This window comes from Ammospiza caudacuta, chromosome 1 (assembly GCF_027887145.1).
Source record: "Ammospiza caudacuta isolate bAmmCau1 chromosome 1, bAmmCau1.pri, whole genome shotgun sequence".
NCBI lineage: Eukaryota > Metazoa > Chordata > Aves > Passeriformes > Passerellidae > Ammospiza > Ammospiza caudacuta.
Window position 1 is genome coordinate 121,581,493 of NC_080593.1, and position 27,163 is coordinate 121,608,655.

Genomic DNA, 27,163 nt, shown 5'->3' on the forward strand with positions numbered 1-27,163 from the left:
GCAAATCAAGATATTTAAGAATACAGTATCTGCACAGTACAATTAAATGTACAAGTAAAATATTTTCTATTTTTATGCTGTATTTAAAGAGACCAATAAAGTTGGTACAAAATAAAAACTTTACTTTCTTTTACTTTATGTACAAAATTCTTGTTAACCCTAGCTGATCTAGGATACTTTGAAGAGAACTTTATCATCCCAGTAATATCGAACTATCTGTGTTTACCAACTAGCTCCAAAAAGGATTTCCATTATTCCTCCTGGATGCAGGACACAGTCCCACTGCCACAGTGAGCCCTCTCATATGCACAGCCTTCTGCACAGCCTCCTGCCAGGCATGGTGGTCATTCAGGGATAATTCAAACTTCTATACCAATTACATCACTCCCTATCCTCAGCAGTCCTTCAGCACAGACTTCTTGTTAAGCCTCCTATTTAAGATTTCACATTGATAGGGAATGCCACTTTCTTAAGTACTGAAAATGTCTCACTGACTACACTCCTGCCTTGCTTGTGTGGTCAGTGAGACATGGAGGATGACATGTTCCAGTCCTCCTGTGGAAGCAAAGCCTTTCCTGCAGACCAGGGAAGGAATTTTATGTGCAGAATTTTAAGCACTGAGGAGTCCTGGTATCACTTTACAGTAATCCAACATAAAGCCAGGAGGAAGCAGAGGCGCTCACCCTTCATATCAGGGTTCACTGCAAAGATTCACCTGGCCAGGACCAGGCAGGTTCAGGGAAATGCAGAAAGAAGAGCCCACTGCTGGGATAGTGCTTGCCCCTGGCCTGCTCTGAGTCTACAATGAAACACCCCTGCGAGGCCACCTGACTGCTCATTATCCACAATGGCTCACTGATGCTTAGAAATATCACCATGTTTGGTCCTCCAAACTCTTGAGAGGACAAAACCAAACCCCACTATCTCTGCTAGCTGGGATATCAGGCCTGCATATATCTTACTACACCCCACTTCTCTCTTTCTGGGTTAACCTGCATCCAGCACCCTCTGTAGGAGCTGCTCTCACGGTCCTGGAGCTCTCAGTCTCTCAGCAGCTAAATGATTTAAAATAGCTCTTGGTTGGTCTAGCAGCCAGTCTCTCTGAGGAAGTTCACATTTAAATAGAACATTACTAAAAGACAAGTTAAGGGTAAGTAAACCATATAACTGAGGTCATCTGTCCAAACAACACGAACAGGTTAAATCAGCTTTGAGAAATGCACCTGACAGAAACATGCCTTACACAAGCCTTGATACAGATTATACCAGGCAGTCCACAGGCACTGGAGATGCAAAACACTCCTCACAGTGATATTTGTGCACAAAGGGGTTTTGGGAGGTAGAATTCCTTTCTGCCTTTAGAGATTAAGTATGGGAGGAGAAGGAGAGCGGCATCAGGGGGTGTACCCTGTTCCCTTTGCTCAGTCATGTGCCCTGGGCCCAGAGACCAGACCCACTCCAAGAGCCACTGCAGGCGTCCCCTCCTGTGCCGTGCACACAGCTACGCACAAACGGATACACACAGACTGATGCACACAACGAGCTGGCCCAGGACACGACCGTGGGGTTCCTGACTAATGAGCAGCATGGATCTTGAGGTGGAAGCTGTAATCCTCCTGCTGGGGGAAGTGCTGGCCGCACACGGAGCAGGTGCAGCCCTTGTCCTTGCTGTGCGTGCGCCGCACGTGGCTGTCGTGGGCGGCGTGCGAGGCGAAGGCTTTGCCGCAGTGCTTGCACTTGAAGGGCTTCTCCCCCGAGTGCTGGCGGATGTGAGTGCGCAGGATGCTGGACGCTGTGAACGCCTGGAGGGCAGGGATCATCCAGGGCAGGAAAGGAAATGGAGTTGCAAGTAATTTACATGGCAATCCCCACCTTCAGCTAACCCAGACCCCATCAGAAGCACGTAACCCTAAAAATTATGTCCTGAAATAGCTCATGTTTCCACTGCTCAGGTAAGTGGAAAAAAAATAATGCAAACTCCCAGCAAGGAGGAATCAGAAGGCAACAGCTATTGCTGTGCACATGTGGCTGAGTCCATGGAGATAGATGAAGCTCAGAGAAAGATTTCTGACCAAAGACACCAGTAAATATCTTTTATGTCAGAGAGAAGAAGTCAATACTACCCTAATTAGTTTTGCAGCTCATTTATGTGTGAAAAACATAAAGCAGGCTTTCCCTACAGTTTTTGTTTTTAAGGTTAAACCCTTTGTCTGTTTTGGGATTCAGGTGCTAAAACTCATCTATGCAGTCCACCATACATCATTTACAGGTTCATTTTTTCAGCTCCATCATACTCTTCTCTTTCTGCAGGCAGAGTTTCCAGCCTGCTCTCCCATCTCTAACACTTTTGAGCAGCAAAGTCATAAAGACTTCTCCTCCATCTGGGGATAAAACTCTCTCATTAAAATTTGAGCAGGAATGTTGTAAAGTTTCCCATGTATTTCCTATTTTGTCTTATCCAAAGAGAGAAAATTTCAGGCCCTTCACTATTTGCAGACCACACAAAAGAAATACTCTCTAGTAAGTTTTCATGGCAAACAGCAATACATCTTAGTTACCCTTTCACTAGGAACCTTATAGGACAAGAAGATCACAGACTCCTATCACAAGTCCTTAGAGGTGTACATCAGGGGCAAAAATATGTTTTGGGGAGAGAATGGTGATGCTGACCCAGCACTGCTCCTTTAGTCTCACAATGTTCCTGAAATAAGTGACCACTGATTTCCACCATAGGAGCTGGAAAAGCAAAGCCACTGTTAGAGGTAGAAGAGGAAAAGAATCGTAATTTTATAGGAGGAGCCAGTGAGGATTCATTTAAACAGACCCTGGTTTTCCAGCCTCAGAAATGATGGCTATGTCCTAGGACAGCTGCATGCTGCAGCCTGAGGACAAACAGTTTAATCTGATCCAATCCACAACAGTCCAACTAGAACTGGCTGGGGACTGGTCAAGTGTCCCTAGAGATCTCTTTATAGAGCAAGCCATAAAGCTCTGCCACCTCCTCTTGTGATCAGAAGATTAAGGATGAGATTTCATCCTAACCTCTGAGAACAAGTATGTTCAGGATGATCATGGGGAGACAAAAAAATATAATAGCCAAAAGGAATTTCCTCTAAGGGCACTTCAGCAGGACACTTCAGCTTTGTGCCAGTCATACACAAAACTTCTCTCTCTACAAAATCAGGAGCAGGTTACCACTGCTGATGGGGCTTCTGTATTGCATGGACACTCCACAGCACTGGGAGCCCTACCAATATTCATCCTCCAGCAGCCTGAGCATCCACATGCTGTCTGCTATGACAGCTGCCAGCACTCTCACAGGGAGAGCTCACCTGAATCACCCCTGCTATGATGGGCAGTAACAGCAGAGTGCATCTTTGATCGGGGCTGTATGGTTCTCCTTGTGCTCTTTTTTAAGTGAAACCTTCATGCCCATCTGCACATCAATAACCTTGACATTTCAAGGTAAGCATGCACAAATTCATGTTGTGCAGGTTAATTTTGTAGACCAAATCTGTTTATTGCAGTCCAGAAGCAGTGTCAATAACACCAAAAAGGACCTATTTGATGAAGAAGTGGGATACTGGATATTGCTGCATGCTTTGCATGGTATTTGAAATGCTCTCAAGCTTCCCTAGACCTTATTTCTGCAGCAGATCACTGAGTTGGTATGAACCACAAATTCCTTGTCAGATGGAGACCAGACCCTGTTTCTTTATTTCCCTGTCACCTTACCTCACAACTGCCCAGAATACACACTTACTCATCTGGTTACCAGTTCAATAAAAAGCATTTTCTTGAAAGAAAACAGAGAAGAAACAAAGCACAGCACAGGGGAGGAATGGGGCAGGGCTTTGCCTTACCTTGTTGCAGTAGACACATTTGTAGGGGCGCTCCCCAGAGTGAACCCTCATGTGTTTGTTCAGGCTGGAGGACTGAGAGAAGCTCTTCCCACACACAGAGCACTGGGAAAAAAAAAAAAAAAAAAAGGAATAAAGTTAAAAGGAAGCATGTAACCACATAGTTAAAGAGAAAAATGAAGTATGTGGATGATGTGCACATTTCTTACATATAATCTAGATATACACATATAATTATGTATTCATGTGTAAACACAATAGCAATTTTAAGCTGCAATAAATTGAAATACCCAGAAGTTCAGTCTGGTTTTAAGAACAAATTTACCAGCATATGCACATATACATATATTATATATATTAAAACCATGCAAAATCATTTGTGTTAAAATTGTTTCAATAAAAATTTGTTATTTTACAGAACAGATAATGTTTTTCAGTAATAAAAATCTGAAAATTTCTGTAAAATCACTTAAAATATATATAAACCAAGCCACAATTTTTAATTTTTTCCCTAAAAGATAAACCAGCTAATGAATAAAATAATCCTAAATTTACCAAGGCAAGGAAAAGGTAAAGGAATTACAGGGTATTTAATACTTCATATTTATGGAATATTTTTATCTGTTATGAATTCTATGCAGATATTCTGACATTGTAAGAGTGCCATTTTAGTTACAAAATATTTTTTCTGAAAAAATAGACATTGTATCCAACAGACACAGATAAAGCTGCGGTCTGTTCTCAGACCGAAGGGTGGGGTGTAGGAAATAGACATGGGTGCGGGAAACAGACTTGAGACATCTGTCCCCTGCTCCTGGACAAGCCAAGCACCTTTAAACACAAGTTAACCCCACACTGTGTAAGAAAAGGGACACTACTCATATGCAATCATCCAAAAAGCCAAGGGGAAATTTTATTTCTTTTTAAACTGAGACTGTGGGGTTTATTTTCCCAACCTAAATCCATTAAATTTCTTTAACCAAGCTTTGCTGCACATGACAAGCTCTTCCTGAGCAGTCCCACCAGGAAACTGCCAGGGAAACTGGAGGAGGAACGTTATCAACATCTTACCTGGACCAAAAAAAACAATTTAATAATAAGTACCCTCAGAAGAGCCAGTGACTGCGGAGAGATCCGGGAGCAGGCTCACCTTGTGAGGTCTGTGCTTTTCGTGAACGTGGAGAATGTGGATCCTCAGCCTGTCTCTTTTTTCAAAGGATCGGTCACAAAGGTGACAGGGAAATTTGCGGTCCCCCTGGTCCACGCAGCGGGTGTACTTGAGGTGTTTGTCCCGGTAGTACTTGTAGGCAAACACTTTGCCGCAGCGCTCGCACTTGAAGCTCTCCCCGGCTTCTGTACAGCAGAAGGGAAAGTGCCACCGCTCCGTTACACCACGGCAAAAGGGATTCAGGTCAAATCTGCATCCTTGTCAGAGCTGGGACCCCTACGGGGAATTTTAACTCTCTGAGAGGGCAACGACTGTAAATTGATACTGGCAATATCATGAACCAAATATGTGCCGCGTCTCCTGAGCGTTCGCAGGACTCCCCTTGCTTTTTAAAAGGAGGGGAACAAACGAGAGCCCACAGTCTGCTGAAATTATTCGGTTGAGCTACTAATTTCACCAAAACCAGAATTTCATCCTTGTATATCCATAAATAGCAAGGAAACATGCGAAGAAGCAACTCAGAGTCCCACATAAAAACTTCTCCCCCTATGCAACCATTGTGAGATGTTTCTTATCAAGAATTGTCGGCAAATTTTACCACCATCCCAAAAGGAAAAAAAAATGCACACCTTTTCTATCGTTTTCAAATAACTATTGAACAAAATAGCATGTTTATTTGACTTTTAAAAAAAATTCAATTCATTTTTTACCACTGAATTTAGGAAAAACACCAGAAAATTTTCAGGCGTTTATACATTCTTTTCTGTCTTTAGTAAAAATAGCTTTAGCTTAAGCCTTAAAATGAAATGAACAATTTAGCATCTGTCTGAATTAGACACTTCAAGATAACAGGTATAAAATTTTCTATGCCAAATTTTCATGCAAATTTGCTTCTCTCTCTCTGCTGCAGCCGGCTGACCCATCCCTTCCCTGCTCCAGTTTTTCCCGCACGGACACAAATCTGTTTTCTCCATACATAAGTTTTGCTTGTAAGATCATACTTTCTGTTCATTACAGGTAGAAGTACCCTCCCTCTCCCCTCACTGTCAAGTGAAGAAAGTGCATTTGACATTTCTTTTGCAAGCAATACTGGCATTACGGGATCGGAACGACATCAGCCTGCCTCATTTACCGAGAGCGGTAATTACACGAAAGTCAGGTGTGCAATCCTGAGATGAAAATAGGACCAAAAGTGGAATAACCCCGAAAAGCCAATCTCCTCCCAAAACGGGACCCTGAACAACGGCGCTGCGGGGCCGAGGCAAGCCCAGCCCAGGACCACCATATGTTTTACAATCGTCAGACCAAACAACACTTCAAACTCCCCGAGGAACCGCGGACCGGGAGCGGGCTGACGGCAGAAGAAAGAGGAGCCTCTCGCCCCGCGCTGCCGGCAGCCCCCGATGCAAAGCCCCGGATTCCCGGTGCCGAGGGGAAGCTGCTGCCTCGGGGTGCTGGATGCCGCAGGAAGGGGCGGCGGGGATCGGCTCCCCGGGAGGGCGGAGGGACAGACCCGAGGGACAGACTGCCACCGCCCCCGCGGCAGGACCGGTCACCCAGCACCGCCTCATCGCGGGGTCTGGGAAGCCTTTAAAGTAAAACGGCCGGACAAAGGTGGTGCTTGTGTTTCTTTAGCTCCCCTCGTGTGAATCTAATCCAGGCCAGGCACACGTCCGTGGGAATAAGGGGCAGTGTCGCTCAAGGGGTTGCTGGCAGGCTCACCTTCGGGGTGCTGCGGGGGTTTCTTCCCCTCCGCCATGCCCTTCAAGCTGATGGGGATGCCCAGGAATTGCACGTAGCAATCGCCGTACCACACCAGCAGCTCCTGGTTCGGAAAGATTTCCTTGCAGGTCTCGTAGAAGATTTGTCCCTGGCACTGGATAGCCGTCAAATTCTGCTCCTCGGGGAACCTGGCACAGTTCACCAGGGACATCCAGTTGCCAGCGGCGCCCTTCCCATCGATAAAGTGGCTCAGGCCACCGTATTCAAAGATCTGGCGAGCAGAGAAAAAAGGATCAGGTTTGACGTTCCATACACGTCCCGTTCTCACCAGTCCCACCACCCTCACTGGGCCGAGCCCCTCTGGCAGGCTACGGTAGAGGGGACGCCAAAAACCTCGCCCCGGCCCCGCGTTGGGGGTGCGGGGTGAGCCCGACGGTGCCTCCGCTACCTCCCACATCAGCGAGTTGTCGTCGTAAGTCTTGATCTCGCTCGTGTTGACCACTTTGCCTTGGAAAGGGCCGAAGCGGACTCCTTTCGGGATGGGGTCCGTACAGAAGACTCCGAGCTGAGACACGTCCCCGTAGGCCACCCGCAGCACCGAGAGCCCTGCGGGGGACAGGGGGCTGAGCGCGGCCGGGCGGACGGGCGGCGGGCGCTCCGGGACACCTACCTACCTTCGGGCAGCTGCAGCGAGTCCCGGTCGAGCAGCGGGGTGGCCGAGTCCGCAGCGCCTGCAAAAGCGGAACCCCTTCTTCAGCACTGCACCGGCCCTGCAGGAGCGGGTCCTACCGCCCCGACAAAGGCCGCAGCCCGAATCACCCCCAGCTTTTTCCAGGTGTGGGCTCGTAACGCAAGAAAACCGCAGGGAAAATAAATCCGACGTGCCCCCGGCGATGCCCCTTGAGCCTGGCTGTCTGCACCCCTTTTGGGACTGTCCCCGAACCTTCCCGCACACCTGGCCGCAAGGAGCGACCTGCCGCCCAGGGTTACCCTGTGCCGGGTCAAAGACCCCCTTACCCGAGCCGGCGGGGGACACCCGGAGCCCCGAGATGGCGTGGAGATTCCCGGTGGGCTGGCTGCTCCGGAGTGCCCCGTAGAGCACCGCGTTGAGCTCCTCCTCGGTGAAGTGGTACCTGCAGCTCTGTCCCGCCGCCCCGTCTGCCCCCGGACTGCGGGCAGCCCTGCGCGGGGGGCTCGGGTAGGGCGGCGAGAGCGACCCCGGCGCCCCCGTCCCGAGGGCCGAGCCCTCGTTGGGAGGGAAGGGGGCCGGCAGCCTGGTGTAGACGGGCAAAGGAAGGTTGGGGAAAGGGTCGGGGGGCAGAGGGGGCGGCTGGCTCAGAAAGGCGGGGACCCTGCTGTAAGTGAAGGGAGGCGGAGGCGGAGGGGAGGAAACCAGTTCGCCCAGGGGTTTCAGGGGCTGGAAGAAGTCGGGGGCCGTCTCGAAGTAATGGGCGGGTGGGAGAAAAGACGGGTAGTAGGAGGCGAGGCCGGCGGGGCTTATCCCGAACGAGTCTCCGCCGTCTCCGGGGACGGACTCGCCGGCCAGGGACAGAGCCATGTCGGGAAGAGCCGGCTCGGGAAGCAGGGTGGCAGACACCTGGGTGCTGCCGGCGCGGGGTCCCTCTGCGGGGCGGGACGGAGGTGCGGGAGCTGCCCTTCGCCGTCGGGGCTGGCGGGCGGGCAGGCCCGGCCAGCCCCCCGCGGCTATATCGGCGGGGCGGGGAGGGTGGGCACGGGCGGCCGCCCTGGGGGTCACACAGCCCCGGAGGCGGGCGGGGGTGCTGCCCCGACCGGCACGGCTACCCCGGGGCGGAGCCACGGCCACTCACGGAGCGGCCCGGCCGCCCCTCCCCACGTCGGGGTAGGGGAGGGGGGTGTGTGGGTGGTCCGGCCGCCCGGACCCTCCTTCCCTGCCGCCGGTTCTGCCCTCCGCCTCCCCAGGCCCGGCCCGCGGGCCCGGCCGCAGCCCCGTGGGCTGTGCCTCGCCTCAGGGCCGGAGGCCGCGGTGCGGGACTCTGCTCCCCACAGACCACCACCTGCTACCGGAGGACAGGGTGCCGCGGGGCAGGACACAGGGCTCCCACACACTGTCCTGGGGGCTGCAGGGGTGTGGTTTGAATATGGAAAGGCACAAAACACCGCTGAAACTCCGGTGACCTGGACACACAGGAGCAGCGCAGTCACTGCAGCCTTCACGGGCTCAGCTGAGGTGCTTTGACTTCAGCCTGGAGCTTCCTGTTAGGTGCTAAGCAGAACTGGGCTCCTGCTGGGGTTTCCGTGGGTCCATGAGCAGGCTCACCCGCCCAGGATGGGACCAGAGGAGGACACCTGGCCCTTGCCTCCTGCAGAGGCGCTGCGTGATCCCCTGTCTATGGTTTCATCCCGGGTTTTTATAGGGTTTTCTCCTGCCTTCCTTCCAGGTGGATACATGGCAAAATTGCAATGAAAAGGGGGCTTGGAAGGGACTGGAGGATCCTAGGAGCCCAGGTGTTCACTTTGCAGAGTGTCATCCCTGCTGGTGCAGAGAGATGGAGAAATCTTCAGCGCAGGACAAACCCCATGCAGCGGGTGTTGCTGCAGAGCTCCCTCTTGAGCAGCTCGTTGCAGCCTGGGTGACCCTGCACATGCAGGCATGGAGGGGAGGGACAGGATGGGCTCTGCTGCACTGTGGACAGCCTGGGGACTTGCACCCAGGGGGCTCTCTCAGAGAGAGGCAGCACAGGGCTTCCTGAGACACAGCAGAGCATGAGCCAAGCTGCACACAGACACAGCTGGAGTGGGGAACATAGCCAGGCTTAGCTCCTGGAATTTTAAATGCCATTTCAGTGGTTATATTTGGTGTGCTATAAAACTTAATTAGTATAGCTCCATGTGATCCCGTGTAAAATATTGTCTTCATCCCAAAGAAGGATGGGTTAGGAAGCACTTGAAGCAGCTCCAGACACAGTCACTGCCTGCACTTGACCAGAGGTGAAGCCATCCTTTCAATCCTGATTTCTTATCTGGCCTGAATTAAGTGCTCTGGAATAGAGAGTTTGAGAAAGAATCACTGGCTGCCCGGGGCAACGAGGGTGTTCAGCCCTCATTCCTTCAGGCACTGCAATCCCTACTTACTACAGTCTTTCATTTACAATCTCCCTTTATTTTTGCACTCAGGACATAAACACTTAGACAGCAAACATAAGCACACAACCCCACTGGAGAGAGACAGAGCTGATCCAGTCTTCCTCAGCTGCCAAGATCCCTTCCACAGCCAGTCCAACACATCTCTGTCCCCAGAGTTGAACAGAAACATTTCTGTAGTCTGCATTAAACATATTGGGCTAATTTTTCTACCTACAACTTCCTCCTCCATCCCAACCTCTGCAAGACAAAAGTATTAAGTACAGCAGGGAAGCTAATATGCACAAATCTTATGGAGAAAGTAGGAATGAAGCCTTATAAAACTTGCTTGAGATAGTCCCTTAGCTTAAATGGTCTGATTTTTCACTTGTCTTTTAAGTTATAATTTTTTTTCTAATTTTCTATGCTTTGTGCCAAACCTCTGTTATTTGTAAAACAGAATTGATGCTATAGTGCTTTAGGAAACAGTTTCAGCCAGGCATTTTAACACAACTTTATTGATGCATCAGTAGCATAAAAGTAGTACCAGCATTAAGCTGATTTACAGGAATAAGTCTTTGAGCTCTGACTGCACAGAAAAGTTTGAGTTATATTTAGAATTTAAGTGTTGCCAGTGAATCTGAAATCTTTTGACAATGCTGTGTCCAGGTATCACAGCAAAGGAAGAGGGACTAGGGGAGCCATGGTCACATTAGAAATTCAGGAGAAATGAAGTCAAGTAAGTACAACATGAAATTTTAAAAGTGACATCATTAATTAAATTGTAGACCCAACCAGAAACAAAAGGTTTCCTTTTTCTAGAAGCCTGATGACACAGAGTCCAGAGGAGGAAAAGCCTTGAAGCACTGTTGCCACTATACTGCAGATTAATCTTTAGATGCTTTAACATCCTCTAAGAGGTTAAAGGCATTTAGTGCATTAAAAAAGTCATGACCTCGGGGAGAGACGTGGGGCAAGCAGAAGGGCAGCCTTGCAGATGCACCCCCAACAGTCCAGTCAGTACTGTGGGCAGCCCCAGCCTAGAGGGCCTCCCTTCCCTGATTTTATGTCTTATTACAAAGTAATCAGAGAAGTCTATTAGCCTCCCTTCCCTGCTGCAGGATTTTAAGAGTGTATTCCCTCTTTGCACTGATGTGGGGATGCATAATTAAAACAAGCACCAAGGGACATCCCTGCAGGCTGCTTGCATAGCATTGTCACCTCAGTTTGGACACAGTGAGTTCTTCATCAATCTTACATCCACTCTACATCTCCCTTTCTCCAGGTTTAAAGCAGCCTGCCTCCTACACATTCCCAAACACACAAGTTACACCTGTGAGCATCCCTGCAATCCCCCAAAGACTACAGTGCCACAGCACTCCCCGATGCTCATCTTCCACGTGGCCCAGCACCTACACTGATACTCAGCTGCAGCATGGACATGGGAATCCCAGCAATGGCACTAGATGCTGTCATGGAAATAACCTGAATTTCAATTTAGATGAGGTTAGAGCAGAAACAGTTTATTGCTATGGCTATAGAAGAGGATAGATAGCAGAAGAGCAACTGAATCTGCTGGTAGACTATTAAAAAAAGGGGAAAACAAAATTAAGGTGATTCAACTTTTCCTGTACTAGCTGTATCTTTAGATACAGCAACATTTTAATGGTGATACCATTTGCTCTTTGACTTCACAAAAGTAATTAATTGCTCTCAACTCATTCCAAGTACACTGAGAATAGAGAATTAACTGAAAAATATATGCACAAGAAAGAGGTGGGGAAGCCAGTCTAAAATTTGGATCAAACCAATCCTGTCATAGTGATGCAGTCCTCTTCCCTTTGTTGGAGTGTGCCACTGAGTAAACACGCAAGCAAAGGCAGGAATATCTGTTGTTCTTGTGTTTTAAAGACACTTTGCCAACAGTTTGCAGGGAGCTGAATAAATTACTCCAGTCAGGATCACTGTGGGACCTTCCAGCATCCTGAGTAGTTGTAGAATGAAGTGATAAAGTGAAGTATAGCCTGAAACTTGGATAGGAGAGACATTTTTCAAGCAATTGGAGAGTTTTCCTACATTTCCTCCTCTGTCTTTGCAGGAATATCTCCTAGGGAGAAATTCCTGGGCGGATCACAGAAGATGGAGCAGCTTTACCTCCCCAGCAGTTGTATGGGACTGGGTGAGTGTCTCAGTTTCCCCAGTCTTTGCTACCTTCTTCATTCTTAAATGAAGTCTCAGTGAGTGGTGGTTGAGTAGTTTAGAGCATATTCAGTAGGAACTGACACATTCCAAGCAAGGTTCCTGCTGCTGTGTGAATGAGCTTTACCTCTGCCTGTCTGGTAGAAGAAGGGTCTGAATGCTCTCTCAGCTCCTTTCTTTGCACAGAGCCACCCTTTCATCATTGAGTGTTTCTGCCTTTAGTGCCTAATTTCAGGGGAGGTGGAGGAAACACCAATTGGATAGCATTCAAACTGTCACTTGGCCTGTCCCCTGCACCCAAACTGCTGCTGTTCTTAAAGCCAGAATTTTTTAAAGATCCACAGAAGGATTCCAGCTCCTTGGGGTTGGAGAAGTAACAGAGCATTCATCCCATTGGAGCAGGGAGTTATCTGAGCATCCTTGGACACACTGACAATCACACTGGCTGACTCTGGGTTTTCCTGCCCACCCTCCCTCGTGTGTAACAACCATGGCAGCATTTGTCTAATGACAGCAGCCATGGTTTGCAGGTTCACCCAGCAGCAAAGCTGAGCACAAATGCCTCAGACACACAGACACAGGATGCATACAGAGGACACTGACAAGTTCAGTCACACAGATTGCCATGAACAAGGTGTTAACCTCAACTGCACCCACTCGTGATACCTATGTAAGACATAAACACAGCTAAGTTTCCACCTCTTCTTTAATTGGGAGAGCTCTATGTTCACTGATGAAAGCAAATCATGCCCTCCCTCTCTAGGCTCACAAACACTGATTCATGGGTGGCCTTGCTCTGGGCACAGCCCTTCTGCCTGCCCAGTATCCCTGCCCATAGTCCCAGCCCTTACACTGAGCTTTTCAGGTCCTTTACTTGCTGGCTGGTGCAGCTGGATGCACCAAACCTGAGCACTCACACAATTGTCCCTTGAGCACTCCACCACATTCTGGTCATACTCCAGGGTACAGTTGTCAGATTTCACCCTTTCAGGCAGAATGTTCTGTTTCAGCCACCAAAAAATGTTTCTCTAACTGTCCTTTAAGATCCTCTACTTGATCTTAATTTTTTTTTCCTCCTGTGTGTCTCTCAAACTTCGGATCAGAGATTCTGTTTTCCTTTTGCCATCCTCCTCACACAAACTGAAGAATACAACCCACTGAAACTGGGGGATTACAGCTTCTGCACCCCAAAATGCTCCTTAAACATAAACCCTGTAATGCAATCAAGTGTGGTTTTCTTCATCCCCAAGGTAAGTATACAGAACGACAGATTGAAGAGAAGAAACAAGATATACAAGGGCTTCCTCCTGGTCACAACATCTGGCTTAAGCCCACCATGCTGGCTGAGGCTGGAGTCATGAGCAGCAGTAACAAAGGAGGCTCAGACAAGAACCTGTCTGAGATGGTTTAATGGGGTCCATCACGCCACCTGAGTCTTTAACTCTTGGTGTGGTTTCTTCTTCAGATGAGAGACATCCCAAGAACCTGTCCTGAAGTGGCAAAGAGCTCAATGCCCAGCTCTGAAGGACCACTGTTCATACAGGTTCACTCACACTAATTCCAACTTGGACCTTTCCTGACCTACATCTCCAAAGGACTTCATCAATTTGTGTTCACTCTTCCTTCTTTTAGCTGATTTTAGAGTAGGACCTCTTACTGTGGCTCTGGACTGACCTGTGTTAAAAGCTGGAATTCAGTGCCAGCAGAGATTTCAAAAAGGTGATATTACACAAGTCATACATACTCACTACAAGCACATGGCCAACAGAATCACTCAAGGCTGCTCTGAGTTCTGCTTTCTTCAGGACAAGAACGAATCCATCAGGAAGGTTTCCCTGCGACCGCTCTTCCAGGAGACAGGGTGTGAGTTAAGAGGCCCCACTCGGGCTGCACTTGGCATCTCTATCTCCACATTTCACAGCCCCAGAGGCAGAGGGCTGATACCCCTGGCTGCTCTCTGCCCTTGCCACAGCCTAAGCCCAAGCACACACGACATGTAGCCCCCCTTTTACTCTGGAACAACACATAAAGAACTGTGAGTGGTGAGCAACAAGCTGGGGAACAATTCACAGCTGCCAGGCACCCCTGTTCTACCCCTGTGAAAAGTCCAGTCTGCGAGACTCAAGGCACAGTTTACCATGAGAAGGACCTTCAAAAGGCAGAGTCACTTTTTCTTTGGTCATGATATCAGGTTAGAAGAACTTGTCCATATGTCACATGCACTGGTCTCTGACAACAGAGCTTGATCTAGAAAGTAAAAGGCAGCACTTCTCTTTCACAAAGCCAGTTACATCAGAGGCCATCATTAGCTCATCATATTTCGAAGCCAGGAGTCTTAGCTAAAACCTTTGTATCTTCTTTTCAATATTAATTAACTATAAGAATGTCTAAAGGCAAGGTTCCCATTGGAAACATTTTGCCTCTTACTACATGGATGTTTTTTCTGCTTGCTTCCAACTCCACATTGGGAAGAAACTTCCTTTCCTTGCATTAGTTTCCTCATCTAACCATCATTTTGCTGAAAATAAGAGAACTGCAGGGTAAGCCTTGTTTTGGTAGGAACGGCAAAAGGTTACAGGTGTTTGAAGGTCTTTAAAATAACTTTAATTTCTAAAATTTTTAATATAAGTAGTTTTTCTGCCTCATCCATTTCCCAGAGACACGATAAAATCATTCTTTACATTGTACATCCTGGAATGCTACAAGCACAAGCATTCTTGTAGCTCTTTTTTTTTTTTTTAATTGACCAATCAAACCTTTTCAACTGTCTTAAATCCACCATTGGCATGGCAAGAACAAACCCGTAACTCTTATCATCTTCACATCTGAGGTCAGCCTCTGCTGACACTGCCATGAAAGATGACCATTTCATCCTGACTGATAAAAAAAAAAAGTACTCATAATGAACTGTTCTCACATTAAGCCATGTGATAAGCATTTTCAGTCAATGCAGCCCTGAAAAGGACTTGCAAGTAACAACTAGCTGGAATTTCAATTCATTACCAATGCCTGCTGCTTTTTTAAAACCTACCAATCCATCTACCCTCCAGTGCTTTAGTGCTATTTCTTATAGCCTTCTATGAACAAATGAAGACACAACAGAAACCTGTTGAAATCTCTAAAGCCATGTAAAACCCGAAGGCATTAAAATTTATTAAATGATGCAATAACAACAGAATTCTTTATTTACAATAGCATTATTTAACATCAAATAAGCAAATAGCATCAGCAAAGCAATATTAACTTGCATAAATGTATTTAAAATTTCTCTGAATATATCTACCTTTGCATAAACTGCTAACACTAGAAATACAAACATCAATGCAGGTGAACAAAGTGATGTTCAGAGTCAACTCCGTTTTGAAAATAAATCACAACCTGAAACACTGTAAGCTTTCTCCTGAAGAACCATAGTTTATATATTGCTTAATTTTACCCTTGTATAATCTTTTCATATACACACATCTCAGATGCAACTTCATGATGAACTGTACAAATAAAACCCACAAATGACATAAAGGGAAAAAAATTAAATGACAGTAAATGTTTGAAGAAATGTGTCCATCATCTCTATTGAACAACATAAAGATTAAGTGATGATGCACTTATTCCAAAATTGTACACAATTCACTATACAAATATAATACATCAGACAGCTATGTAGGAATATACAAGACTTAAAAACAGATCTAAGGCATTATGCTAGATTTTAGCATTTTGAGGTTCTTGCACATAGCTTTTACCTGTAGTAAGAAACTTAAAAGATTTTGTTTTAGTCTACAAAGAAACACCAGGGAGAAAATTCTAATTAAAATCAAAGCCACTACAGTAAATTTTCTTTTGTGCAGAGAATGCTTTTGCTCTTAGGCAGCATACTACCATACAAATACTAGAAAACTTTTAAATTCACACCAACAATTAATGGCTTAAGTTGCATTTCAAAACTGATTGTGTATCTTTGGGTTCTGCAAGTGGAGCTGTGCCACCCATTTCATCTGTTAAGCCCATATGAATTCCGCTTTTAAACAAAGATTAAAAAATGTATTGTATAAACTGCAAAAACATTGCTTTTAATTAATACAGGCCCAAAGGGATACCGCTGTGGGACAATATTTTAAGGATTGAGTACAAATTAACTCCTTGTAGCAAAACAGCTCACTTCACTTTTTAAACTCACCACATTACATGAACACTTAAACGGGTCGTACGACCATGTATATATGCTTATTTTTCACATTATGCGCCTTTCACATTTAATAATGTAAATAGAACACTGATTAATTGTTCTCTTAAAACAAAATCCAAGTACTTTCTCCGACAAATTTACTGTATACAGGATGAAAAATACTGATAATGAAGGGAATTGATTTGGCTTTTTTGTTTCTATAGTGATCAATATGATCAGAAGATTCCTTCACTCACTTTTCTCTTTCATTACTTAGAAGACGACAAAAGTCACAATGAACCCAAACGGAGCCAAAGTGATAGGTACAATCTCCTTTCTTTCAAAATGGCAATGGATGATGAAGTATCATAATCACTACAGATAAGGGTTTGCAGATCTGTTGTGAAATGGGACAAATTTAAACTATTTTTTTCCACTGTGAAAAAGAATAATCTATCTGCAGAGGTTATGGTTAAGAACCAAAAATGAATGGAATAGCAACAAAATTATTTTTAAACTCATTTACACTTCGTGGTGCATGAAACTAATTCCTTCAAAATTATACATTTTGTATATAAGTAATTTTTTTGTCAGATACATAATGCAAGTTCAAGACCAATGTTGTAGTAATGAGGCTGTGGAGGTTAGGACTGATGGTTATTATGTCCCATCAGCAGGTCAAAGAATGGCTCAGCTGACTAAGCATTCTGTTTGAGTTCTGCAACAGAATGGTGACAGCTGAAAACGTCTTGCTTCTCCAAAATGGTGGCACTGTCTTCTTTAAGGACAAACACAGACACAGCCTTTGTCATATTTTCCTCAGCCTTAACATAGAATAGCTGCTATTTTATTTGAACTTCCACCTGAATACCAAAACAAATTAAATTACAACAAGACAAACTTTTCAATCCCAAAAGGCAGGGCTGATGAGATATTATAAAATGCATTGCATTTTACATTTAATCAAAAAATTTGCGTTCAGGTTAGAAAGTTTGTGGATTAGTGTCCTGGTTCCGGCCAGGATAGGGTTAACTTTTGCAGAAGCCAGGAGAGGGCATGGCTAGGACCCAGAGGTTATCCTATAACACCTCACATCATTCCCGGGGTGGGGAAGGGAGTCTCTTCCCAGGAGAAGGGCTCTCTTCTGGATCAGCGCAGTGGCGGAGGGAGCATCGGGCATGTCGTGAGTTTCCGTCTGTCTCTTTCTTGTACCCTCTGTCACTAGTACTGAAGTTGTTACTGTTTTCAGTAAATTGTTCTTATCTCAACCCATGATCTTTACCTTCCGTGCCTCCCAATTCCCCTCTCCAGTCCTCCACAGGGAAAGATGGAAGGGGAGCAAATGGGCTCACGGTTTGGAGAGTCTCAGTGGGAGCACTAAATTAGGGAATACTATTCCTAAACAATTAGGAATCAGCAGAAAGAAAACAGGTCAAACTCATCAATTTCTAATATTCCAAGTCCTCAGAAAGTGATGTATAGTAAAAGATTATTCAAACCACAGTGGGCAAGGAAAAAAACCAACACGCCTTAACAGTGGCCTGCTTAGTAACAGTTTTTCTAAGATTTGTTACGAAAAGATATAAACATACAAAAATCAAGAACTGGTTCCTACAGTGGCTGCATATAATATAGGTTAATTAAATGGTATTATGAGCAGAATCACAAGGCTTAGAAAATGAGAAGTCTCAAGCCTACAAATTAGGTCTAATCAAGGCATTGTGATCCTTTACAAAACACTTTTCCAGGAGACACACACGGCTAAGAAGATATCTAATTTAATACTGAAGTACCTCATTTGGAATCAACTTCACAACATGTATATCTCACAAAAATTATACAAGTAAAACACTTAAGTTTTAAACTTAAATTATTGCTTGTTTACATATAAACTGGATTTTATGTACCTTACAAAACGTCTTCGTAGTCCACACTGCTTTAAAATAATCAGAAACATGATAGTGGTGAAGTCTGTAGTGATATCTGCTATAGGTATTACAGGAATTGTTATTTTCCCAGCTAAGGGGATGGGAACCAGAAATTATCATGCTTTAAAGCAGGTATCTTTGATATTACGCACCAATTCTGCCACTACCATAATCATTACATGCATTACCATTGAACTCTGCTGTTCGGCATCCAGTAACCGGCTGTGCAGATTGCTGGAAACACACCTAAGGAAATAACGGAGTAACCTGTTTTTTAATTCTACTAGAAAGAGTAAGATGACAGAGGTCAGGAGAGCCAGGTTAAAAAAAAAAACAGATTTGCTGACTGTTAGGAATTTAATTAAATGAGAATGTAACCAACTTGTATGTTTGGATTAATGACTTGCATCATAAACACTACCACAAAACCCAACCAAATCACCCCTTATAAACAGCCCTCTCACAGGGTAATTTTCATCTGTTTCACAACTTTAACCCCATTCAAAATTGGTCTGTATAGTTTTCTGCATCAGTTGATCTTCTCTGACTTGCTGTCAGTGGAACATGCTTGTTGGAGGTCTCTAAATGTACCAGACGTTGCTTTTATGCCCTCCTCCATGCCTCCTCTCCGCCCCAAAATGCAGGCCTTAGTCTAAAACACCAGTTTTCAGACAGAACTGAATCCTTTGCACCAGACTGTGTAAGCCAGGGAAAACAAAGCAAAAAAACCCCAAGGTCTAGAACTAAACAGAAACAGAACGAGAGCATGGTTGTTTTTCCTTAAATACATACATTTAAATACATTCAATCTGACATGGTTTATGAAAATTGCCTGTCAACATTTACTTTGCAGGAGAGATCTAAGTTGCACTAAGGTGAATGCAGTGAACAGACTGAGCAATGTCTGTACGCTAGCTCCAGACTGTCAAAGAAGAGGCTGCTCTTGGGCAACGCCCCCGGCTCCCCTCGGGAAGGCAGGGCTGAGTCCTGTTGGCAGCAGGCAGCCGCCGGGGCCGGCAGCTCCGCGGGGACAGACAAACAGATACAGCTCTTCAAACTGGTAAGGGTTTGGGGCCATCAGCCCAGTCAGCTGAAGAAAGGAGCAACCAAACCACCCTCAGGGTCAGCAATATTTCTGCAAAAGAAGAGAAATGGGGGAAAAACAAATGAATTCTTCCTGCTGGGATAGTGAGGATGGACAGGTCAGTGAGATCTGGGATGCTGTCAACTGTGCACTACTGTAATGCTTTACACCTGAAATTTAATTGGAATTTATAAAGCTAAACTATTACTTGTGTACACTGATATAACTGACCAGTGATTTAGTTCCTTTGATATCAGTGGTGGTTTGTTTCACTGCATTCTTAGGTCCTTAATTCATTCCAATTATCCTGGATATTATAATAACTCAAGATCATACACCTGTTGTAAACTCCACCTGAAGGCATAGCTATAGGGTTTAAAAGAAGTCTCATTCTCAGAATATGTGCAAAAATCTCTCAGTGCTGCATCCCTGTCAAAGAAAACAACTGCACTGGCTCACTTTCCCTTCCAAGACTCATAATGAAAAAGGGAATAAAGAAATAAAGCCAGCTTCAGCTATGGATCCCTAGAGATGTCTTTTACCTCATACTTAATACCCTTGTGATGTCTTTACACAAATATAGTACAAACTGGTTTCAGCTGAGTTGATTATCTTCTTTCTTATTCACAAAAACATCAGGATGTGGTTTTCACAGTTGTTTTAAGACTACTCCTTCCAGTGGCTGCAATCTGTGCCTTTCTGTCTTCCTCTCCTTCTAAATGCCTTCTCCCACGGGGTACTGTGGTCAGTCAGGTCAGAGAGTCAATCCAGCCAAACCCATCTTCCTCCTCCCCTGGGGCTGCTTTTCACTCCCATGCCGTGGCTCGGGCTGTGGAGCAGCTCTTTGCTCACAGCTTCCTGTCACACATGAGGAAGGCCCTGCTTGCTCAGGGACAGTGCTGCTGGCTAGGCAGCTTTCTCACCAGTCCCCGTGCATGCTGCTAGGCTGCCTTCTGGAAGCTGCCTACACTATGCTTTGGACCTTACCACAGCTTCCTCTGCACTCACACAAGGCCTAGAAATGTAGCTTTACTGACAAAGTCACTGCCAAGAGTTATCCTGCAAAGCAGGAAAGCAAGGTCCTACTTTTTATACATCTCCTATTCCCAGTTTAGCTGGTGCAGCTGGAGCTCCTTGGGTGTGAGCAGCACCGAGTCCTGATCGTGGCTCCTCCTTCCTTCATCACAGCACAGAGACACCACCCTCACATCCCTCATGCCCTGACTAATACGGACAAACTAAACTTTGACTCTTCTTTCTAACATGCTGAGAGGTAGCTCAGGGACCCTGTCAGTGGTTTTTGAAGTGGAAACAAAAGTGAAAATGGAAAGATGTCCTTATTTTTAGGGCGGACATTTAGGAAACAGTATCTCCAGAGATATACTAAATAAACACTCCCACTATACCAGCGACTTGCAAAAAATTATGTAATGTGAAAGTTGCCCATTAGTTACACAGCTTGAACTTTCTTAAAAAAAAAAAGCAGCTTTGTAGGAGTAGTTTATGGCTCAGCTGCATGAAAAAGCAGCTGTTTAACCTCTATTACAGTTCAAAGTTCAGTGAAAAGTATTTGTAGTGCATATAAACTCCATTTTCATTGACAGTCAGAGGTACATTAGTAGAATAAATGTAAAATCACCAAGTGCAGTCTGATGTATCTTTTCAAATAATTTGGGATGTTTGAAGAAGTTGTTTTTCTTCAGGTGAAACAGAGCTTCTCTTATGCATTGCTACTGTCCCTCTCATTATCATGGCACTGACACCACTATTACAATTTTACACCCCAGAGATTCCCTGCCAAAAGTCATGCCACTCATTTCTTTCCACCTGCACCCTGACTTCTCTGCACCATCTCTTGTACCTAAAAAGGCCCACAAGAGAGTTGGAAAGGCACCTTTTACCATGACATATAGTGACAGGACAGTGGGCAATGGCTTTAAACTGAAAGAGAGTAGGTTAAGATTAGATATAAGAAGAAATTCATTACTGTGAATGTGGTGAGGCACTGGCACAGGTTGCCCAAACAAGTTGTGGATGACTCATCCCTGGAAGTATTGGATGGGGCTTTGAGCAGGCTGGTCTAATGGCAGAGGGTGCCCTGTCCATGGCAGGGGGGTGGAACCAGGTATTTTGAAGTTCCCTTCCAACCCAAACCAATTTATGATTCTGTAATAATGCCTTGGTATATAACAACTTCTGCTAGAGCAGAATACACTGCATCTTTTTATTAATCAAAGTGGCCATGAAATGGCCACAGAAGAGACTCTTTATGTACAGATCCCCCACTCTTGGAAACTGACATTTGTATGTTTATATGAGCAAGATGAAGATGTGAGAAGAACTGGCTTTTGGGAAGTTTTCAATATATAAGAATACAAAAAAGACAGGGATACAATAAAATATATATGTATGGTTACTTCTGCCTCGGTACTTTCACATTCTTCATTTTCACTCATGTTATTAACTTTTCAGACAGATGTTTCCAGTTTCCCCTATTACTCAAATTCCTCTTCTTTAACAGCAGAGAACTTAACCGAGGAGGAGGGGCCGCTAGGTGGCGCCTCCCCCGCGTCACTCGGCCCCTCTCAGTCAGTCCGTCCATCGTCTGTCTGTCCCTCCCTCCCTCCTTCTGTCTCTGTGTCCATAAAGCAATCCTCCCTCACATTAATTACTATTATCCAGGACACTTGGAACTTGGTAAATAAAAAGGTACCGTACCCACTCCAGCCTCAGTATATTCATAGTTCTGCTGTGCTTGTACCCCTTTTCTTACCCGTGCTGCATCTCCGTCCTGCTTTATCATATCCATTCCAGGCAGCTGGTTTGGAAAGAGATTGCCTCCCCTCATAGCAGGATCATTAACCTATTGGTAACAAGATATTAAAGAGAATGAATCAAGAAACGTCTTGGGAGGAGGGCTGGGAATTTAAAAGAAGCATTACAGACCACTACACTACTTGCATGTACCAACACCCACTCCTGAGATGATGCTAAAGTCAGGGAAGTGACTGTATAGCCAGGCACTCCTCTTGCACAGCATGGATTTGACTTATATTATTCTGCTTCACAGTCAACAACAAAGATTTCATTCCTGATACTACGACCCTTATGCATATTTTACAAAGGTTCCATAAATTATCTCAGTGTTATCTAAAGAGGAAATCCCTGCTATCAAAGTTCTGAGAGCAGAAACATATAACTACCTTCCTAACCTCAATAACACATGGCTTTGCTGCTTGCAAACCACCATACACTTTTTTCAAAGCCTGATGAGATAACATGTAGGCTAAATGATACCAACTACTGACTCAGTTTTAACAACACTTTTCTGCTTGCAAGCAATGGGAGAAAGGTAACATTAAATGGGAAAATGTGCAGTGGCATGCTTTCCTAAAGGATGGTCTCCACAATTTTCTGAACACAGTCACAGCAAAGTATTGAAGCTGTGTGTTTCTGCACAACCAAAAGGTCTTAGCCATGTGTAATTTGCCAAATTTACAGCATGGCTTTTTCAGTCAAAGGATTAATCTCACCATGTAGGAACTGGCATATAATACAAAACAGAGCCCTTCAGCAAGGTTAGGAAATATTAGAAGAAACAGTTTGCATTACAAGTTTAACAGGGAAAGAAAGAAAACTCTTTCTAGGAAGACTTTCTTGAGTCAATTCTACTCCCTCAGAGTAGATCCCATTCTCATGACACTCTCCCTCCAGACATATATGTTGGTAAGATCTTGTCTCAGACTTCTCTTGTTGAGAAAGGCTCTTGAATTCACCACACAAAGTCTTCTCATTTCAGATCCTCCTGACTGTTATTTCTGTTGCTAGTCACTGATTTTGAAAAATACATTCATATGCAACCACCTAAAGATTGGTTTCCAATCCTGCCAGATACAAGACTACAATTCAATGAGAAAGATTAAAAACTTAAAATATTTTTGCCTTAGGAATTTTGACTCCAAAGAAATTAAGTGCTGCAAGCCTCCTAGTGATGTTTTCTGCTCCTCGAAGTGGAGAGATTTTTAAACCTGAATGTGAAAATTTAAATCAGAAGGGAAGAGAACCACATTATTTTATTCAGAAAGAACAGACAGCTTTGCAGCTTTATCTGCATGCAACTGATGAATCCATGTTTAAAAACTGCTTTCTGCTACTAATCAATATTCATTGGAATGTGCAAGCACAAATACCTTTTCTGATTATTTAGTAGACAAAGGGAGGTAAAAATGAAAGCAGAAATAAAAAAAAGTGTATCCTGAATCAACAGCAGTTTTGAAACCAAAAGATGACTGCACGATTTGCCTCATGGCACTTAGGACAGGTATGGAAAAGGAAAGTGGCTCCAGGCCACGACAAAAGGAACAAAGGCATCGATGAAGTTTCTATTAAAAAACCTCTTTGCCAGTAAGATGCAAGAATCCTGACTGACATGGTATCAGATATTAAAAAAAAACCCCAGCCCAAACTCAAAAAAATAACAAAAAAACCCCTACTATTTTGTTATATGAATACATTTGCTTCAGAAGATCTTAAAACACCCGACATTAATTTTTCTGACTGCAAAAAAATTCAATTAGAAAAGTATGGAGACGGACAAAGAAATGGAAAGGTTTTTATAATTTTCTGAAGAATGGTAAAGTGGTGTTATCATATATAGAATCTTACTAAAAAAGAGCAAATATGTTTTACAATTCCTTTGCAATTAAGCAAAATTAATAGTCTCCCAAAAAACAAAGTTATATACAAGGTGTATAACAAGTAAAGTTTCCTACCACTCCAGAGCTTTAATCTGGTATGCTGAACAAAGTCAAAATACCATTTCAAGATAACTCTTCTTAAATGCCATAATAATTTTGGCCTGGTGAGTACTGCCCTGTGCAGATTAATACACAACTACTCTGACTGGACTGGGTTTACATCACATAGTGAAAAGCCTCTTTTCTTGCACAGGTTTCAAACTGCTTCTCTGATAGCTCAGTAAACAGCACGGATCCATGATACAAAATAAGTAACAGGCAAAACCATGGCAGCAGTCCACTGTGCCAACAAGAAGCTGAGGACCAGCTGATCACAGTAAGATCTCTGAATGGTGCAACACCAGGAAGGTTTACTTTCTTGATGCCTGGGAAAGCTGTTTTGGACAGGAGGAACCTGCAGACCTGGCAGCCAGCATTTCAGCATTACTGGTAGCAGCCTCCTAGAAGAACACTAGTAAGAGCAGCCTGAAGAGATTTAATGTAATTATAAGAGAGAAGATGATAATGAGACAAGATCTCATTCCTCAAATATATAAAAGAGCCTCTAAGTATATAATAATTACCAAGCCCATTTTGGCCAAAATCTTTTTGCCTGGTGAGGCTGGGAGCCCAGGTGGTAAACCAGAGAAGTTGGAGATAACACAAGTATGATCAGATAGACACTGAACTTAGTATTTCTGAGCTCTGGATGCATCTGTCTGATACAGCATAGTACCACAACAAGAGAGGAAAGAGAGCCAACAAAATCTATTTGGTACCAGGGGTAATACACCTGCTTCTCACCCGGTAAGTCAATCCAGGCACAGCTGTTTATTATTAGGTAGTAAGATCTTACTTCCAAAACCATCAAATAGTAATAATGTTGAGTTTTTTTCAAAAGCTAGAACACATTTGCAGAGAGTAACAGTGAATCACTGTTAGTCTCACTGTGGTTAGAAAGAGACAAGCATGTGGAGCTCAAATTATGTATTGTGGAACAAAAAGTGACACTGAATAAGTAAACAGAAATGTAGGTGACAGTATAAGAAAACCCCAAAGAATGAATGAAATGGCAACAGTCAGCAGAATTACAGAAAATACAGTCATTTTGAAAACCACCAGTTACAAGAAAAAGTTCAGCACAGTCTAGGTCAATCGCTAAATAAAGATGTCACTTAAGTAAAACATTATGCCCTGAAAACAGGAAAAAAAGGTGTCAATTTTAGTATTCAAGTATACATTTTTAGTTACTTGTGTTTCTCAAGAAAGAAAATGCAAAGCAGTACAGCACATTCCTGAGGACTAAAAAGTACTGTCTTGTAGCCCAGAAATGTTCCCTCAGCTGTCAGTTGGCCACCTCTGACCTAGACCAAGCATAAAACATTTGCTTGCAGATGACCCAATGCTAGGATGGTAAATCAGGAGGAAAACAGGTCACTGTTACAGAATGAGCCACAGCACTTTGCTTTAACAGACACAATCTAAGAAATGCAACTTGATGGAGACAGGACGGAGGCAATACTCCTGGGAACAAAGAATGCAGAATATGTTGAGGAGAATTTGGGGGACCATGATAAGGGTTTCAGTGTGACATTGTCCCCCAAAGAACCAAGGCAACCCATACACTGGAAGAGAAATTACAAGCAGAACTTGACTCTACACAGCTTTGGTGCAGTCACTGTTAAATCACTGTCTCTGGTTACTCCATTCATGGTTCTAGGAGGAGGTTACAACAACAGAGTTTAAAGTAGATCCAAAAAAGGAACTGATGGGCTGAAACCCAAATGTTGAGATGGATAAAGAACCTCAGCCTATTTAGCTTACTGGAAGTTAGATAAATGCTATCTTGAAACAAGATCTTGTAGTCTAACAGGAAGGAAAAGCAGTGTGACAGCTGTGCCAGGGGAAACAGCCTGCACGGAAATCTTCAAAATAAAACCAGATCTCCTTCTACAATAGAGTTTGTAAATTCAGGTTCCTAAGAAAAATTGTGTAGCACAGGTATACTGAGAAATCAGATAGGGTCACAACCTTTAAATCCCCCTTTTTTTCTTTTTTTGTTTTACTACTGTTTTACTACAGTAAATGTGTGCAACTCTATTAACTTGGTAACTAATAATAAACAAAGTCTGATATAATTTGGCTTAGCAACTGGGAATATCACAGAAGGTGACAGACCTGGGAGTATCAAAATTACTTTGGGTCACCAGTATGTAGCAGCTGTAAGGGACAAATGTGATCTGCAGCTATATCTTTCAGAGTATTCCAAGAGAAATGGGGAAGAACTAGTGTCATGCACATGGCTCTGGTACTTAGGAAATACTGATTCAAACTAGAACAGCTGCAGAAAAGCAAAGGCAGTTTAAAACCTAAGAGACTGAAAAAATATGGCTTGTTTGGCTTACAAGAAAAACCCCACAAAATGCAAAACTAAACAAAAAAAATCTACCCTCTACCCAAACTAACAACAAAAAAAAAAATCATGTTGATAGAATCTTTCTAAAATACAAGAGAAGAAAAGAACTACTTAAGGTAAATGACAACATTGGAAAAGTAAATACGCTGTTATCAAATTTAGGCTAGAAAAAAGTCATACATTAACAAACCATCAACATAACCAGCTTTAAACTGGAACATTATGGTATGAGAAAAAAGTTATAGCAAGAGATCTCTATAGCAGAAGATGTTACCTGAAGACACAAGAGGTACCTTCCTGCCAATATTTCTAAGAAAAGTCCGTAATTTCAAGCCTGTATTTTTGAACAAGCTGAAGGTCAGCTTTGAAACAAATATATGAGCCTGTTAATTAACAGAATTTGTTTATCAAACACTTAATAATGTACTGAGAGAGTTTAATTGCAGGTTGACAAAGAGAAATGTTATTTTTTCTTATTTCAGATATCCTAAGTAGCAGTATCAAATAAGAATGAATGTGAATCCTCTCAGCAGAAAAGAATAGGTTACTTACCTATTGATTCAGCAACCTATTTTATATGCATCACATTACACAAAATGTGCATTTAGTGCTTGCAAAGTTGCCACATGGATAGCTCTGAAAACTGATTGAATATTTATTGTTTGGGGCTACAAATACTGTGGCAGTTGAAGCATCTTCCAAACCCTGCCCATACAGGCAGCTTTCACTCCTCTCTCCAGGAAGGAGCTGCCTGCCATCCACTTCCAGCCTTCACTGCTGGGA

At 44.0% G+C, this 27,163-nt stretch overlaps 2 protein-coding genes across 2 annotated transcripts in view; both read right to left on the reverse strand.

Moving 5' to 3' along the window:
- Positions 1-1,574: 1,574 nt before the first annotated feature.
- Positions 1,575-8,308, reverse strand: PRDM14 (PR/SET domain 14). Its single transcript, XM_058819532.1, is given in 7 exon segments — positions 1,575-1,802; positions 3,864-3,965; positions 5,011-5,213; positions 6,751-7,021; positions 7,199-7,520; positions 7,683-7,980; positions 8,071-8,308. Coding segments are annotated over 7 exon segments (1,662 nt in total).
- Positions 8,309-15,180: 6,872 nt separating this feature from the next.
- NCOA2 (nuclear receptor coactivator 2) overlaps positions 15,181-27,163 on the reverse strand; it is a 188,564-nt gene continuing 176,581 nt past the window's right edge. The window contains exons 23-24 of the mRNA XM_058822034.1: positions 22,002-22,091; positions 15,181-18,390 (exon numbers count right to left, since the gene is read on the reverse strand). Coding sequence (XP_058678017.1) covers positions 18,289-18,390; positions 22,002-22,091 — 192 coding nt within the window. The 3' untranslated portion in view covers positions 15,181-18,288. The remainder of the gene's footprint in view (positions 18,391-22,001; positions 22,092-27,163) is intronic.